The following is a 17,177-nucleotide window of genomic DNA, read 5'->3' on the forward strand; positions in this document are numbered from 1 at the left end:
CTGACAGGAGGCCGGACAATTCAGCTTCCGGTGGAAGTGGCGTGGCGGCGCGCCGTCGCCTGCCTCTGGGCCACGCCCAATCCGCCCGGCAGGAGGCGTGACCCTGCTGTCCCCGCCCCACGTGTGGGCGTGGCCCGGTTGCTTGCAGCTCGGCCTTGTCTTGGTCTCCCACGCGCCGATTCCACAGTGGCTTCTGCTGTGGGGCCACGTGCACGTCGTGCCCTTTCAAGACACAGGCCGTGGTGGCGACACAGGCGCGAGGCTTGGCAGAAGCAGCTGTGTTTTACCTGTGGACAGACCCCGCGCCTGGTCCTATGGTGATACCCCATGCGAGTCCTCGACAAGTGTGCTGCTCCTGAGAGCTGACGGTGGCATGGCATAACGTCCTTGCCTCTGGATACCGCATCTTGTGATTTCACGAATTGCATGCGCATACGTGCGGTGAATACTTGTTGATGGCCACGCGGCCGTCGCAGTTCCAGAGGAGTAACTAGCACCTGTGGATGCTGTACACTGAGGCCCTCCCGGACTCAACTGCTCCGTATTTTTCTGTATATATCCCTCGGAATTTTCCACACAACAACCCATCAAGTCGTTTCAAATACCAGGCTTGGGCAAGTGAGTGGGCGTCTGCGTTCCAACAGGTGATACTGCCACTTCACGTGTGGGGTCCAGCTACCTGGGAGGCCATTGGCAGTCAAACACAGAGACCCCAGCACCTGGTAGGTCCCCAGGGATGGGACTCCCATCTGAACTGCTAAGTGATCTAGTAGAATGAGGATCTTTCTCTCCCCGTTTGCCACTTTGTCTTTGAATAAAGAAAATTAAAAATTTAAAGAATTAGGGTTCAGTGCGATGGCTTAATCACTAAATCCTCCCTTGCAAGCCCCAATATCCCATATGGGTACCAGTCCCTCCTCTGCTTCCCATCCAGTTCCCTAGTTAGGGCCTGGAAAAGCAGTGGAGGATGATTCAAACCCTTGGGGCCCTGCACCTGCAATGGAGGACCTCAAGGGAGCTCCTGGCTCCTGATCAGCTCAGCTCTGGCCATTTCAGCCATTTGGGGAATTAACCAATAGATGGAAGATCTTTCTGTTTCTCCTTCTCCTGGTAAATCTGACCTGGCTTTCCAATAAAAAGTTTTTAAACATAAAAGAAATTTAGGTAATTATTACAGGTTGGAACCAGTGCTGTGGCTTTACAACCAGTCTCTTTCTGTAGGGCAACATCCCCTATGGTCACAGGTTCCAGTCCCAGCTGTACGACCCCTGACCCATCTCCCTGCTAAGGCACCAGAGAAAGCAGCGGAGAACGGCCCAAGGCCTCGGACCCCTGCACTCACATGGGAGACCAGGAAGAAGCTCTTGGTTTCGACCTGACCTAGCCCTGGCTATTTGCAGACAGTTGGGGAGTGAACCAGTAGATGGAAGATCTTTGTCCCTCTATGTAACACTTCCAAATAAATATTTTTTAAAAAGCTCTGTTGGAATAGTATCACACCCCTAATAAAACAGTAAGGACAAAACAGTGGCAGCAACACACACTGGCAATGATATACAGAAATGAGATCCCTCCCTTCCACAGGTGCATCCACATGTCACCTGTCAACTGCTCCCTGGGCATGTATCTTGGGGAAAACAAACTCAGGCCTACAGAAAACTTCAGAATTATTGTCCTGGCAGCATTGTTGATAATGGTGGTGCAAAAATGGAAAACAACAAAAGGTGCTATGGTGAGTGACAGGCACATTGATACCACAGAACACCACTCACAGGAGCAATGAAAAGGAACAAGGCATGACCTTGGCCAGAACTCAGAACTCACTCCTCTGGGGCAGTCCTTTGTGTATGACACAAACCACTTACTTAACACTCAAGAAATAACAAACTTATAGAGACAGCAAACACATCAGGGGCTGCCAGAGTAGAAATGATGGAAAAAGCACAAGGGAGATGTTGATGGAAATGAAATGTTCTGGATTTAGACTGTGTTGCTAGTTACATGAATCTTCAAATGTGGTATGACAGAAACCACACACAAACTGAATCCTTACACGGTATGACAGAACCTATGCCAGCTAGACTGCTGTGCGTGTCCCTGGCTGGCCAACTACACAGTTGTCTGTCCACTGGCTCTGCAGCCATAGCAGTAACTCAGAATCACTACTGACACACCAGACTGAGCCAGCAGGTGGCTGCCGAAGGGCCCTGAAGGGAAATGTGCAGCTCCTGGTTTTCCACATTTTCCCTCCCATGTTTAGCTTCCCATGACAGGGTACTAGAAGCCTCTAGTAAAAACACTGCAGGCTGCTCTAGCTCTCCCCTCAGCTGAGCTGCTGGCCAATAGCAAAGTCTCCAGCAGGCAGATGGGTATTCCAGACCGCCTGTTTGGCTGCCTCCCAGGGAAAGGTCCCAGAACACCGGGTGTGGCCAGCGTGTACCTGCTGCTCCAGGTCTGGGCCTGATCATTCCACTCAAGCTAGCACTGAGGTTAAGATGATTTCAAGCTTATTTCAGGAGTGTGTGCTTGGCCCAGAAGTTTGGTTATATCTTGGGATATCTGCATCCCACCTTGGCTCTAGCCATCAACTCCAGCTCTGGGAGCCAAGAGGTGATGGCTTAAGAACCTGGGTCCCTGCCACATTAGAGGGAGTGCTGGATTCTGTTTCTGGCTCCTGTCTTTGGCCTGATCCAATCCTAGCTGTTGTGTGAACTAGTGGACAGATGTAACTCCATCTCTGCCAAGTAAGTAAATAATTCTTTTAAAGACCTATTTCAAATTGTCCTTGTCTCTGGTGTCTGAGACAGAAAAAAAAAAAAAGCTAAATATTCTTCATGAATATTTGGCAGGGTCTCCACCAGGCTCCCCTAGAACCTTTAAATCCTCTTCTCCCGGCTTGCGGTTCACAATCCCTCCTGTTACCTCCTTATAACAACACACAAGACATGGCACAGCTGCTCAGAGGTAGATGGGCAGGGCTGACCTTGTCTGATAACACACAGCTGCTGAGCAAGGGGACATGGGCAGGGCTGACCACAAGGGGTACATAGCGAAGGAGCAGGGGAGAGTCAGTGGGCAGCAAGGATCCAACTCTGATGTCTTCTGGGATGCACTCAGGCAGCGATACAGAGGCTGCCAGGAGTCTGCAGCAGATGCTAGCTGTCACTCCATGGAGGACTGTGAGGGCTTACCTCACCTGACCCACTAGGACACAGGGCTCCAAAAGCTGGAGGGTGGTTTGTTATTTTAGAGTGTGCTGGAAGGGTCTGGAGGAGCAGGAAGCACTGCCCAGGTTAACATGGACCTGTTTCTATAAACAGTTCCTCTTCAAGGCCGGGAAGCACCAGCTGGTCTCAGGTCCTTCAGCTCATCAGGAAATAACAGCTGAATCTGGAATGTGCTGCCTAGCAGAGTCCCTTTAGCCTCTCCGTGGTGGGCCAGGCATCACAATGCTGTGAGTCTTGAGGATGCTCTGACATCTCCTGCCGTTCCTGAACAGACCCTGCATAACCCAAGGGAAGCTGAGGTTCTGTCCAAACCCAGGCTCTGCAGTTTCACTTTTACCTTTAGGGGAGGAAGGAGGGATGGCAATGTGTGGTGAGCCAGGGTTTGCAAGGCAGACACAGGGAGGCCCAGGTTGCTTGACTGTTCAGGCAGCACACCCTGGGCTGGTGCAGAGGTCCTGCTGCCTCCCTCCTGGGCTGCGGCTCCCAGGGTTGGTGGGACCAAGACTCCCCATGCCACTATCCCCTCACAGCAGTTACTTGTGACCCTTAAGTCTGCACCTCACGAGGCTTATCTGCAGACAGAATCCTCTGACCGAGTAGTAGACAATTTAGTGAACAATATAAGCAGTAACAAACCAGTAAACCTTCACAGGACCTGTCTCCAAAACCACACTCACTTGGGGCAGCCTCACACATGAGCCCAACACAGAGAGGGGAGAAACAAATGCAGCTTGTTTATTAAAATAAAAGCAAGGATGTTCTCCCACAAATACCGAGTGCTGCTTCTCAGTGTATATCAAGAGCAAGTCATCGCTGAAAATCGTTATTCCTGAGAAGAAGCAAAAACGCTACCAGTTTGCAAACATAACAGGTGATCTCAATGACAGATAAAAAAATTTCCTAACAAATCCAAAAGCTTCAAGTATTATTCCAGATGGCATGGCAAACCTAACGTGGGAGGAAGGGGCTGGCAGGAGCAAAGGCCCAGCAGCCACTCACACTCTGGGGTCCCAGTGAAGAGGGTGGCACTCACAGGGAGCAGGACGAACATGGCCATGCACTCAGGTCCTTGTCCCTGCTCCACAGCCAGGACCCGTCACCAGCCCTACATGAGGGACAGCAGTACCTCAAGTCACACACTTTAGCAAGGGGCTGCTAACTCAACATCCATGTCTAAGGCTAGCAGTTCCGGACATGTGATGACTTTTTGAAACAAACAGAAACATATGCTTATCTTTCGAATGACATCCACTCCTCCATTTAGTCAATTTGTAAATTATAAATTATATTATTTGTGCTAGTTGTGATATTTAAATCTTACTAGAAGATAAGCACCAAACCTATTAAAATAAAAATTATATAAATCACTGTGGCTCCCCACAGCAGAGTGATCTGCACATCCTGTAGGCTGTAAACAGAGGCTCCCTTTCCTGGAACATGATGGTTTTGATAACCTTTCCCCTTACTCCCACCAACTTTTCCTGATTAGATTTTTGGACAAGGTACGATAAGGGCACACCTGCACTATCACAGTCAGAGCAAAGAGGATGCGTGTGTCCTGCAGGTAGTGCCTCCCTCCTCTGCTGGTGGCTCTGTAAGGAGCTTGGCAAGAGGAGGGTTGTGGCCAGGAACCCCAATCACTTCGGGGGATAGAGCGCCTGACCAGAGACCCCCCAGTGTCGCCTCAAGAGGACTGTAAATATGCCCGATGAGCATCTGTTCTCAGGACTTTTGAAAATGTGCTGTCACTGCCTGCAGCACTGCAGCCATCTCGGTGCCTCCCCTGAAGCTTAGTTCTTGAACCTCGTCTGTTCACAGATATGATTGAATTTCCTGCAGGGAGAGAATGGTCAAATCAGAGACATTCAAAAAAGCGAGTTTTCAAACTGCACTCAGGAACTACATGAAAAACAGATGGGTTCACTTTTGATACATCAAAGAAATCAAGTCTCTAAAGTAGTCATGCTTGTCAGAGGGGAGAGGGAAGCTGCGCCTCTTGGCAGCATGTGAGGGGTCCTGCAGCCAACCAGCACAGCTCAGAGGGGCAGGAAAGGCATCAGGGATGCCCTGGCTCCCTTCTTAGGCTCCCATCAGAGACTTCAGCAGCACCCTTTTTCCCAGGGCAGGCACTTGGAGTAGCAGTGAAGCAGTGATTCACAGGGATTGGCAGCAGGAGTAGAGACTAACCAAGGACCCCACAGGCCGACCTGCAAATTGCTGTGAGGGTGACTGTGTTATCACCACCAGTCACTCACAGATGAAAGAAAACCCCAGTTCTCATAGCATTGTCACCAACTCAGAAACTGCTAATCCTCGGGTGTGCTACATGAGGGGCAAAGATCCCAGCCACAAGGACACGGAGGGGAAAGAGTAGGGTGAATATGTTCACACAAACATCCCATGAAATGAGGGCATAGAAGAGCAGTCCCGAGTCACACACAGCACAATTCAAAGGAAGGGGACAGTCGACTTGTTCTATGGCCTTGAAGATCTGTGGCTAGCAAGCGTGTGCCCGGCCTCACTCACATTGCATGGTGAGCCTTCACCTGGGTGCGGCAGTTACGGCCCCAATAGCAATCAGGACGGGATGTTACAGCCACTGGAAAAAGAATAACAGCACAGGTATGCATGAGACACATCCCACAGGTGGCATCAAGGGAAGATGCAGAGTGGAGGCATCGCTGAGCTACAATGCATCTTGTCACCAAAAACATCTCCCTGGATGTGTCAGCACAAGTAACTAAATTAGCACAAGTAATTAAAAACTAAATTTAGGAAATGAAATCACTCTGCAGTCTGATACCTTTAATGACATCCTAGAAATTCACATTGCCTCTGCCAGTAACAATAGGCTCCCCCTCAGACATCTGTCTGCCTAGGCCAAAAGGAGAGGCTCAAACAGCATGTCTGTTGGCAAGGGAGCAACGGGCTAAGGGAGAGCTCCTCACCTGGCAATTCGGAAGCAGGAATGTTCTGCCGATACTGATAGGAGAGCTCCCTGAAGCTGCGCAGGCCACAGCAGTAACACAGCACGGTGTCCCCAGTGATTCTGTCATCTGGAAGGAACATGGCCTCATGCAGACACTTTACAGACACACAAACAGTGCAGACAACAGATTAAGATGTATGGGAAAGCCTATGGAATTGTACCATAAAATTAAAAATAAAATAGGAAAAAATAAAAATAAAAAAGATTTATAGGAAAACTTTTTTTTAAAATCCAGAAAGAATGCTAAGAAGAAAACAGAAATGTATATTATTTTCTATTGAACCACTTTTTGTATTCTTTTAAAGTATAGGTTCAACTACCTTTTAACAGAAGTGTTTTAGATTTCAGATTTTTTCAAATTTTACAATGTTTGGAACCTGGTATGATTATTCAATTGATTAATCCACTCCTTGCAAGTGCCAGGAGCCAATATGGGTGATGGTTCATGTTTCGGCTACTTTGCTTCCCATCCAGCTTCCTGCTTGTGTCCTGGGAAAGCAGTTGAGGACGGCCCAAAGCCTTGGGACCCTACACTCACACGGAAGATCTGAAAAAAGTTCCTGGCTTCTGAATTCAGACTGGCTCAGCTCCAGCATTTGTGACCATTTAGGGAGTGGGCCAACAGATGGAAGATCTTTCTTACTCTCTCTCCTTCTCTCTGTAAATTTGACTTTCCAGCAAAAATAATTTAAAAAATAATAATTTGTATTTGTGTAATAATGAAGCACCGTGGAGCTAGGATCCAAGCCTATACACTATATTTATGCTACATTATACATGTAGCCTGAAAGGAATCTGATATATTTTTAAGCATGCCTGAATTTTGACTACAATCTATCACTCGAGGTTGGCTGTAGAATTTTCCACTTCTGATGTCTCATCAGCAACTCAAAACATTTGCATTCCAGATTTTTAAATGAGGGATGCTTAACTTATTTTTGTTTATTTACCTATTTTATGATAACTAAGCTGACTCACTGGCATAGTGAACACAAATTTGACATTAACCAGGCCCAGGAGGCCAGCTGGCTAAAATCTGCTGGTCTCCCAGCAGTGGAACACTTGCCTAGGCAGTTGCTTACAGCTGGGGAAGATTTATTTATTTTTACTGGAAAGGCAGAATTACAGATAGGAGACGAGTGAAAGATCTTCCATCCACTGGTTCACTCCAAAAGTGGCCACAATGGCCTGAGCTAAGTCAATCCGAAGCTAGAGTAAAGAGTTTCTTCTGGGTCTGCCATGTGGATGCAGGGTCCCAAGGCTTTGGGTCATCCTCTACTGGTTTCCCAGGTCACAAGCAGGGGCTTGTGGGAAGTGGAGCAGCTGGGACACAAGTTGGCAGCCATATGGGATCCTGGCATGTTCAAGGTGAGGCTTTAGCCACTGAGCCATGGCGCCGCAGCCAGGAATGCTTTACTTGTATGTCATGAAAACAAAACAGCAACAGGAAGAGTTTTATAAATTTGAATGCCTAGTTTAAACAATAACATGAAAGTAGAATAATAATCAAAGTGAAATACTAATGACATATTGAAAGCAATGTATTACACTTTCAACAAAGAAATCATGTGGTAAATATTGGTCAGAGACAAAAAAGAACTTCAATTTCTTTAATAATCAAATATGGGCAAATAGACCAATGATCAATCACCATGTGTTTCACAAGGTTTAGGGCAGACACAGAGCAGGCACTGAGGCAGAGGGGAGGTGCTACAACTTGAGAACTCTGTGTTTCTGTGAAAAAGGCTCATGTGTGCAAACTGTTGGGATGAAAATCCTAATTTTTTATTCTGTGACAACTTTTTTTTTTTTTTTTTTTAGATTTATTTTTATTATTTTTTTATTGGAAAGGCAGATATACAGAGAGGAGAGACAGAGAGGAAGATCTTCCGTCCGATGATTCACTCCCCAGGTGAGCCGCAACGGGTCGATACTATGCCGATCCGAAGCCAGGAGCCTCTTCCGGGTCTCCCGCACGGGTGCAGGGTCCCAAAGCTTTGGGCTGTCCTCAACTGCTTTCCCGGGCCACAGGCAGGGAGCTGGAAGGGAAGCGGGGCTGCCGGGATTAGAACCGGCGCCCATATGGGATCCCGGGCGTGCTAGGCGAGGACTTAACCACTTGCGCCACCGCGCCGGGCCCCTGTGACAACTTTTCAAGTCTACAATATTGGGGCTGGCATGACGGTTCAACTGGCTAATCTCTACCCGCAAGTGTCAGGATCTCCTGTGAGTGCCAGTTCATGTCTCAGACGCTCTGCTTCCTATACAGCTCCTTGCTCATGGCCTGGGAAGTCAGCAAAGGTTGTCCCAAAGCCTTAGGATTGAAAAAGCCCCTGGCTCCTGGTTTTGGATCCAATCAACTCTGGCCATTGTGGCCATTTGGGAATGAATCAGTTGGTGGATGTCTCTCCTTCCTTCTGTAAATCAGCCTTTCCAACAACAACAAAAAATCGTTTTAATTTTTTTAAAGATTTTATTTATTTTCTTTGGAAAGGCAGATCAGATTTACAGAAAGATCTTCCATCCGCTGGTTCACTCCCTGAGTAGCCACATGGAGGATCAGAAACCAGGAGCCAGGCGATCCCTCGAGGTCTCCCACATGGGTGTTAGGGTCCCAAGGTTTTATACCATCCCCCTCTGCTTTCTCAGGCAACAAGCAGGGAGCTGGAAGGGAAGTGTAGTAGCCCAGACACAAAATGGTACCCATATGGGATTCCAGTGCTTACAAGGTGAGAATTAGGCACTGAGCCATAGCACCAGGCCGAAAAATTTAAAAAATATATATGCAATTTATAAAATCAGGGCATAGACCTTAACGGATAGGAAGGAATCCACAGCACATCATTGTCATACTCAGTAGGATTTCACTGGTGACGGTTATGCTTGTACACACATCCAGGTATGTGTATTGGTACCTGCATATAACCTAGTGTGTGTGTACAGTAGTACCCGGAAGGGCGATTATGAGATCAACACAGTGTGTGATTTTGGACGGTGAGATTTCCAGAAAGATCTTCCATCCGCTGGTTCACTCCCTGAGTAGCCACATGGAGGATCAGAAACCAGGAGCCAGTTTTACCGTACCCTCTATACTTCCCTGGACCACTGGCAATTTCTCAGTAAGCTACATTATTAGAGAAACAGGAAGCCATGTAAAAATCAAATGAGTTCAGATGCAGCAGGCAGCTCTAGGCACCCACACAGCAGTTGTTCCAAAACACAAAGGCAAGACACTCACTAGAAACCATCCATGAGACAGAAACAGCTTCAAAAGAATTTAAAGGAATATTTCAAGTCTTCCTTTCATATCAACTTCTTAAGGAAACTCTGCTGATATTTCTGCAACCTCCGTCCCTGACAAAAATCACAGTTCACAAGGTACCATGTGCTCCTCAAAGATAGGCAGCCACAAGAGAGGCCTGAGAACAACCAGCCCTAGGACTTTGAAGCAGGTAAGTGGTGAGGCCCTTCCCTGTTGAGAGAGGTGCTGGAATACATCACACAGGCCCACACCCAATTTCTGAAAACAATGAAGAAGCACCAGACCCTTCCTTCCCTGTTAGGGCTTCTCTGCCCTATAACAGGCAAAGGTAGCTGTGATTCTCAGGTCTGTTGCAGGGACAGAAGACACCCGAAGCGGAGCTTACCAGACAACAAGAAGACCCCCCGCTGCAAAGCCAGGAGACTTTCGGACAACACATCTTTCCATGTCAAACCCCTGGTTGCCAGGTAATTCTGTGATGGTAAAAAGAAATCCCAGTTCACATGAGGAAATACTGAGCTGATGACAGGAAACATCTCATGGAAGGCCACCAGGGGGAGGGAAAGCCTAGCCCATAGCTGACACACTCTTGACACACTTACCTGCTGCCACATAACAGGAACCTCAAGGGAAGGCAAATCCCGAGTGCCAATTGTGGCGAGTTCCCCCATACTCTCATTCAGCATGAGTACAAATGAGCCCCCAAAGTCCTATGACAAGCATGGTACTGTGTGGCCCTCCTAGCTAGACCCCAAAGCATGGTATAGGGCTGTAGCTGTTGCTTCCATGGCAGACAGGAAGACCCTACCATTGTGTGTGTGGCCAGCATTACCACACTGAAAGCCAGCTGGCACATAGATGGAAGCAGAAAAGGCTAGGTGCCAGGGAGAAGAGTCAGCTCTTCCAGGAATACCTCTCCATGAGTTATGATAACCAATTCCTATGTATTCAAGTTGTGAAAGCAAAAAAAGAAGCAATTCTTTTGGGAAAATGAGGAAAAGTCAACACAGCCAATGAAATGCAGAGAGCCTTACAAGCTGAGCTAAGTACCTTCAGGATGTCCGACTCATAGTTGTTGTTGCTCAGCACCCCATCCAGGCACTTGTCCCCCAGGTTTAACTCTGTCAACATGAAGAAAGCAATGTTATCTGGCTTTTCAAAAACTTATTTATTTATTCCTTTATTTATTTAGAGAGGCCAGGAGACAGGCAGAAAAGTGCAAGTGAGCACGTGCTACCTCATCCACTGGTTCCCTCCCCAAAGGGAAAACAGGGAGGGATGGACCAAGCCAGTCTGAACCTAGAGCAGGGAGCTCAGTTCAGGCCTTGCAGGTGGCAGAGATCCAAGTAATCAAACTGTCATCGTTGAATTCCAGGATTCAAATTGGGAGATGCAGGAGTCAGAAGCAGCAGTTGGGGTTAAACTAAGTACTCCAATGTGGGTCCCAAAACACAATTTTATGTTTTTTTCAATAGATATCCCATAATTATTACTGAACCAACCCACTAGTCACATCAAATGATGGTAACACATCCAGCTTGATATGTTTAAGATACAGGATAAACAAGTGTGTTGCTGATTCAAGTACAGTTCCTTTAGCCTGGCTCCATCCTTCCCCAATGTCTCTTTGTGGAATTACACCAGATTTTATTCCCAGTCTTTATCTGAAACCACTTGGGAATGGAACAATTGTACTTTTGTTTTTGGCCAGAAGTCTTAATTCTGAAGGTCTTGTGAGAAAAAGTGGCCAGGAAGAGTCAGGTACCCTTACCACCAAGCTGGAGTGGAGGATAAAGGACAGACACAAAGAAGGGTGCATGTGGGCAGGGTTTAGAAGGTGATGTACTATGTTGGCCACTGCCTACTTAATGCCTCCCCTATCCCCACTGTGTGATTCCCAAGAAATGGAACCCCCTAGAAGCCCATCAGTGTGCCCAGTTTGGCCCAGTTTCTTGGGTGAGGCAGACAGCATGTGGCAACTGAGAAGACAGAAGACCTTTCAAAAGCAGAAGGAACAGAGTTGGCAGGCTGAGCACAATTTTAAGCACAAGAAAGGAAAAACCTATTTTCACCCCAGACCCTCCTTAAAGTGACTGGTTCTTTGCTTCCCAAACACCTGACCTGAATCACAGAATCTGAACTGGAAACAAGCCTGTTCACTGGTGGTGCTTTACAGACATAAGTGAAACCTCCTATACTGAACATGAGTATTGCCCCTAATTCTGGCATTTCTTGCTTTTGAGCCAACATGAATTTGACCCCTCTAAGCTAGCAAACCCCTTCAGCTAATCACTCAGGAACTAAAGTGGCCTCCTCACTTTCTCTGCACACAGCAGACCAGTTCTAGCCCTCAACTTCATCAACAAAGCACACCAAAGTCAAAACAAACCAACTTGAGGCTCAAGAGCCGATATTACCACAGAATGGGGCCAAGCAGCCAAAGCAGCCAGTCCGAGTGCAGCCCCAGTACAGGTGGCAGAAGGGCTGTAGGCAGACGGCACCTACGGACAGAGAACAGCCGTCAGTCAGGCCCTTGCCATGACTCAGGAACCCAGCTCTCTCTGAAATGCTGTTAGGGAGCTTCATGAAATTTGGGATCATGGTTACATCCTAGCTCACATTTTTTTATTACAAAGTCGAATATACAGAAAGGAGGAGAGACAGAGAGGAAGATCTTCCATCCAATGATTCACTCCCCAAGTGGCCACAATGGCCAGTGCTGCGCCAATCCAAAGCCAGGAGCCAAGAGCTTCCTTTGGGTCTCCCACACGGGTGCAGGGTCCCAAGGCTTTGGGCTGTCCTCCACTGCTTTCCCAGGCCACAAGCAGGGAGTTGGATGAGAGAGCTGCCAGGATTAGAACCGGCACCCATATGGGATTCTGGTGCGTTCAAGGCAAGAACTTTAGCCGCTAGGCCACAGTGCCGGGCCCCATGCTAGCTCACATTAAAGGTGACCAGCCTGTGACAAATAAGAATTGTGACCCTAAATAAAGATCAGACCCACACCGTCTCTCCTATTCTACCAAAGCCCACCCCCGGAAGACAGCAAGATCCACAGAACAATATGGTACCTCTCCACCACCCACACAAGGCATCGTCAGTCTCCCTCTAATTCTGAACGTGAAAAACAATCTCAACAGCCACATATCACGCCCTACTTCTGCCAGAGCACGTTCTGACACTGTTACATTTTCTAATGTAACATTTCCCTGTAGACATTATTTTTTAGTGCTTAATATTCTATGGTTAGAAGTCCATGGAATGTAACAATAGATAACCCTAACCAAAATTTTCATAGGATTGCATAATGAAGTCTTTCTGTGTTTACAGCATTCTACATGAAGTCAGAGTCAAAATCAAAGATCACTGGTGAGAAGCTGGCCTCTTGTCAGTGTTTTAAGCGCTTCCTCAGCTGCCCCAATTGACAATCACTTTGTATGTGTCTGGCGCTACAATTCCTCACTTGCTCCTTCCCAATTTGTGGCATCAAATACAGGGACAAAAAGCCAGGGATGATCCAGGGGCCACCAGTGTGTATGTCCTAGAGTGAGGCCACCAGAATGTCGCTTGATCCAGGATCCTCATCCGGCTCTGCCAGTGCCCACCTCACTCATATCAGGAGCAGACCCTTCATAAGACTTGTTCTGTGGCTTCCTCTGAGTAGCAAGAACAAAAAGAGATCATGTGGTATCATAAAGGATCCAAAAAGAACATGTAGTACCTTTTGCACACTGAACAAGACCTTGCAAATAGGGGGACCAACTGATGTTGTTAGAGAGGCATGTGACACATGAGGAGTTTGTGCACAGGAAGTGTGGTCAGAGGCGTGTGACACATGAGCAGCTTGTGCACAGGAAGCGTGGTCCGAGGTGTGTGACATATGAGGAGCTTGTGCACGGGAAGTGTGGTCAGAGGCGTGTGACACATGAGCAGCTTGTGCACAGGAAGCGTGGTCCGAGGTGTGTGACATATGAGGAGCTTGTGCACAGGAAGTGTGGTCAGAGGTGACATTTGAGGGCTTGTGCACAGGAAGTGTGGTCAGAGGCGTGTGACACATGAGCAGCTTGTGCACAGGAAGTGTGGTCCGAGGTGAGTGACATGTGAGGGCTTGTGTACAGGAAGTGTGGTCAGAGGCGTGTGACACATGAGGAGCTTGTGCACAGGAAGTGTGGTCAGAGGTGAGTGACATGTGAGGGCTTGTGCACAGGAAGTGTGGTCAGAGAGCTGCATGGCATGTGAGGGCTTGTGCACAGGAAGTGTGGTCAGAGGTGCGTGGCATGTGAGGGCTTGTGCACAGGAAGTGTGGTCAGAGGTGCGTGGCATGTGAGTAACTTGCATATAATGGGAAGTGTTGAAAATGAAGTAATGGGTTTGAAGCAACATTTCAGTCAGCAGTATATTCAATTAATGATTAAGTAAATGATTAACCCTGTTGTAACACTGAGAAGCAAAAACTGAAGCAGGGCTTCATATTCCACCTATGATGCTTAAGAGAAAATATAAAGTAACTACAGTACTGATGCTGGGACAGATGTAGGTATGGTTTCTAAGAAGAAAACCCTCCATGAATGAAAACATGGCATGTTGAATGGGGTAATGCATTAACTGCAGGAAAAGATGAATTATTCAACATGGTGAAGTGGGAGCAACTGATTATGCACATGCAAAAGTAGCTGTGGGCTACTGCCTGGGTTGCTTTGTATCTAGGCAAGTGTCACGCTGCTATGAGTGTTATAGCTGACAGGTATTCTGGGCCTGGTTAATGCCAGATTTGTGCTAACTATACCAGTGTGTCAGCACATTTGTCTATCCTATTCTATTTTTATTTTTTTAACGATATGTGTGGAAGGCAGGGACCAATGGGCCAGGATATGCCACCCTGACCTGCAGGTCAGAGTCTGCAGATTGCCTGGGGAAAGAGTTTCTGGGGATGTGTTATAGCAGCAGCAGCTAAGGGCATGATTAACAAAGGAAGAATGACTTCTGAGGTCTTCCATGGTCTGGGCCACTACATTCTCTGATAGGTGAGAAAGCTGAGAAGAAGTAGTTTACAGGAGAGAAACCAGAAGGTACATCTGGGCAAGGCCAAGGTACCTGCCCATGTGGGAGACTGGGCCTAAATAGCATCGCCTGCTGCTCCATTGCTGGTACACACAAAAGTTGCAACTGGGAAGCATACCTGGCTGGGCTAGACCACAGTACCCACCTGCAAGTGTCAAAACAGGGGATGGGCCACATTAGGCTGGGCCACAGAATCCACCAGAACATGAAAGAATCAGATGTGCCGGTAAATTCTGTAGGGGACTTGTGGGACCTCTGTGGGATTACAGCAAGGAGAGTTGCGTGTGTTGGCAGTGAACTCACCTGACAGGAAACCACCTGACTCCTTACTTTATATCCTACACAAAGTCAACAATCTGAGCCTTGAAGATGGTGTGTATCTTCTGTCAAGCGGAAGGCCCCTTGGATAAACTTGGCCCAACATACTCACACTGCTGGGGGGCCACGCGAGGGTCCTGCTCACGCTCTGCTCTCCGGTCAGGCATGGGCTGGAAACAGCAGGTACATATGGCATGGCTTCCTTGCAGAGGACATACATAATCCTGGACTGCTGCCGAACATAGGATGTCCGGGCGGGTACATGTTGGGACACCAAGCAGACAGGAAATTAAAGACTGCCAGAGACATAGTGAGATAGTATTCATGAATAAAGACTCTAAGAGAAAAACCCGAGAATCCAAACTTATGCTTAAACAGATACATGACATTCTACCATTTAAATTAGGAGAGTTCTAGCAGGTTGAAAATAACCAAAACCATCTTTTGGCTTATGTTACAAAATGCTTTCCAAAATATTCCCATAAAGCATAGAGTACTGAGAAGTACAGTAAATTATATATTTACTTTCTACCAAAGAAAAAGAATTTACCCTTCAAGTAAACCAGCAGCCTGAACCAGGAACTCTGTGTCAACATGGCCAAGCTCCCTGGACACTGACCAGCCACACAGGAAACGCCTTGACTGGGGTGGTGGCCATGTCAAGCACAATGACAGAAATCATCTTGCCAACATTTCCTGGGCTCCTGCTGGGGACTCAGGCTCTATGCACAACACATCCTCCATGCACAGTACATATGAGCATAGCTGATGGTCCCGCACGGAAATACTAACGGCCACTGTGCAGAAGGAGACAGCCTTGGGAGCCAAGCAAAGCTGGCGACAGACAGAGGCTGAGCATTTACACTGTGGCCAAATACTGCCCTATCTGCTCCATCTACAGGCTCTATGAACAGTACATAGCACTGTGGTCCCATGCCTCAGCAGAGTGCTTAGGAACATGACTCAGCCTGACAGTGAGCTAGGACTCCTGGTGTGTGCTCAACCTGAGCAGTGGCTAGGAGGCCAAGGCCTTTTTGTAGCAACCAAGTGGACAGGCTGGAGAACCAAGTCCACACACCCTGACCTGTTCTCCTTTGCCTTTCTTTTTGCTGGCATCTGGAGACCTGCCTGGTGAAAAATAGTTGACGCGAGAATGTTTAGGGTAACTCTTGAAATGTGCAGGAGCTCCTAGTAAAGCCCCACTCATTACTGCAGAGAAGCCAGCCACTTACTGGACGGAGAGATGTATAATTGTCCCATTGGGTCTGGGAAACCCCTGGATACCAGCTGCTCAGCAGGTTAGGTAGCAGGCTAGAGCAATTAACGCTTAGAAATAGCTCCAAAAAAAAAAAAAAAAAGCTAATCCCTAGGAGTGTCCAGGAAGGGAAACTCATAGTGACTAAACTGATTATGAAAACAAAGTCAAAGTGCACATGGGGTGAAACTCTGGGTGGTGTAGCAGGCAACAGTATAGCTAGAAGAGCCAAAGAACATGCAGCCTGTTAGCTGGGCTGCTTGTGAGGGCAGCAAACAACAAGTACCTGAGACACTATGGAGGAAAATGCACATGCAGGGAACAGCTGTCTCACCTGGAGTGAAGCTGGAGGACGTGGACGGTGTGTCTGCAATGGCCGGCAGGGCCCCCGGGTCACTGTCAGATGCTGGGCAGGGCAGAGGCTGTGCCACCTGTCTTCTGTACTCAGGACACTGTCTGCACATGATGTATGGCTGACTGCAGGCAGAGCAAGGACAGAGCTGGAGCCATGGAGACACAGGGCTGTGCAGCACCCATAAGCCCACCAAAAAGATGATCTGCTGTCTGTGCCCTGTGGCAGCCTCAACTCAGCCCTTGCTCAGTATTCATTGGAAAGACAGATTTACAAAGAGAAGGAGAAAGGTCTTCAATCTGCTGGTTCACTCCCCAAGTGGCCGCAACAGCCAGAGCTGAGCCAATCGGAAGCCAGGAACCAGGAGCTTCTTCCATACCTGTATGTGAAAGGGAAGGGTCAACCCTTCCTCCATGTGATGCCCCTGCTAGAGGACTGCAAAAAAAAAAAAATGTCACAACCTCTCAGCCATGTCTAGGGTTTTTCTACCCCTAAGCTCAGTAAGACCTGGCGTACCCAGGAGCCCCGTATATGCAGCAGCATTCTGGGACTCTCAGGAGTCGCCTGCTCAAACCTGGGCAAAATGAACCTTTACTGTACGGTGCTCTTTCTCTCTCCTAGGAGTTTTTACAGCTGGCATCATATTTACACAGCTTTCAGTTGAGCCAAGCCACTTTTCTTTATGGTACCTCCCCTATACTGTTAAAAACTAT

At 47.8% G+C, this 17,177-nt stretch overlaps 1 protein-coding gene across 5 annotated transcripts in view; it reads right to left on the reverse strand.

The window, feature by feature from the left end:
- Positions 1–3,945: 3,945 nt before the first annotated feature.
- Positions 3,946–17,177, reverse strand: part of CHFR (checkpoint with forkhead and ring finger domains) — a 29,868-nt gene continuing 16,636 nt past the window's right edge. Inside the window, exons 11-18 of one of the 5 annotated variants that reach the window (XM_040987187.1) lie at positions 16,447–16,589; positions 14,970–15,086; positions 11,896–11,979; positions 10,529–10,599; positions 9,864–9,951; positions 6,176–6,283; positions 5,754–5,826; positions 3,946–5,060 (exon numbers count right to left, since the gene is read on the reverse strand). In XM_040987187.1, coding sequence (XP_040843121.1) covers positions 5,018–5,060; positions 5,754–5,826; positions 6,176–6,283; positions 9,864–9,951; positions 10,529–10,599; positions 11,896–11,979; positions 14,970–15,086; positions 16,447–16,589 — 727 coding nt within the window. In that variant the 3' untranslated portion in view covers positions 3,946–5,017. Of the gene's footprint in view, positions 5,061–5,753; positions 5,827–6,175; positions 6,312–9,863; positions 9,952–10,528; positions 10,600–11,895; positions 11,980–14,969; positions 15,090–16,446; positions 16,590–17,177 lie in introns of those variants that run through there. The other 4 variants (XM_040987186.1, XM_040987188.1, XM_040987189.1 and 1 more) reach the window with 4 other exon arrangements.

Source organism: Ochotona curzoniae, unplaced genomic scaffold (assembly GCF_017591425.1).
Source record: "Ochotona curzoniae isolate NIBS_2020 unplaced genomic scaffold, NIBS_Ocur_1.0 contig_46, whole genome shotgun sequence".
Classification (NCBI taxonomy): Eukaryota; Metazoa; Chordata; class Mammalia; order Lagomorpha; family Ochotonidae; genus Ochotona; species Ochotona curzoniae.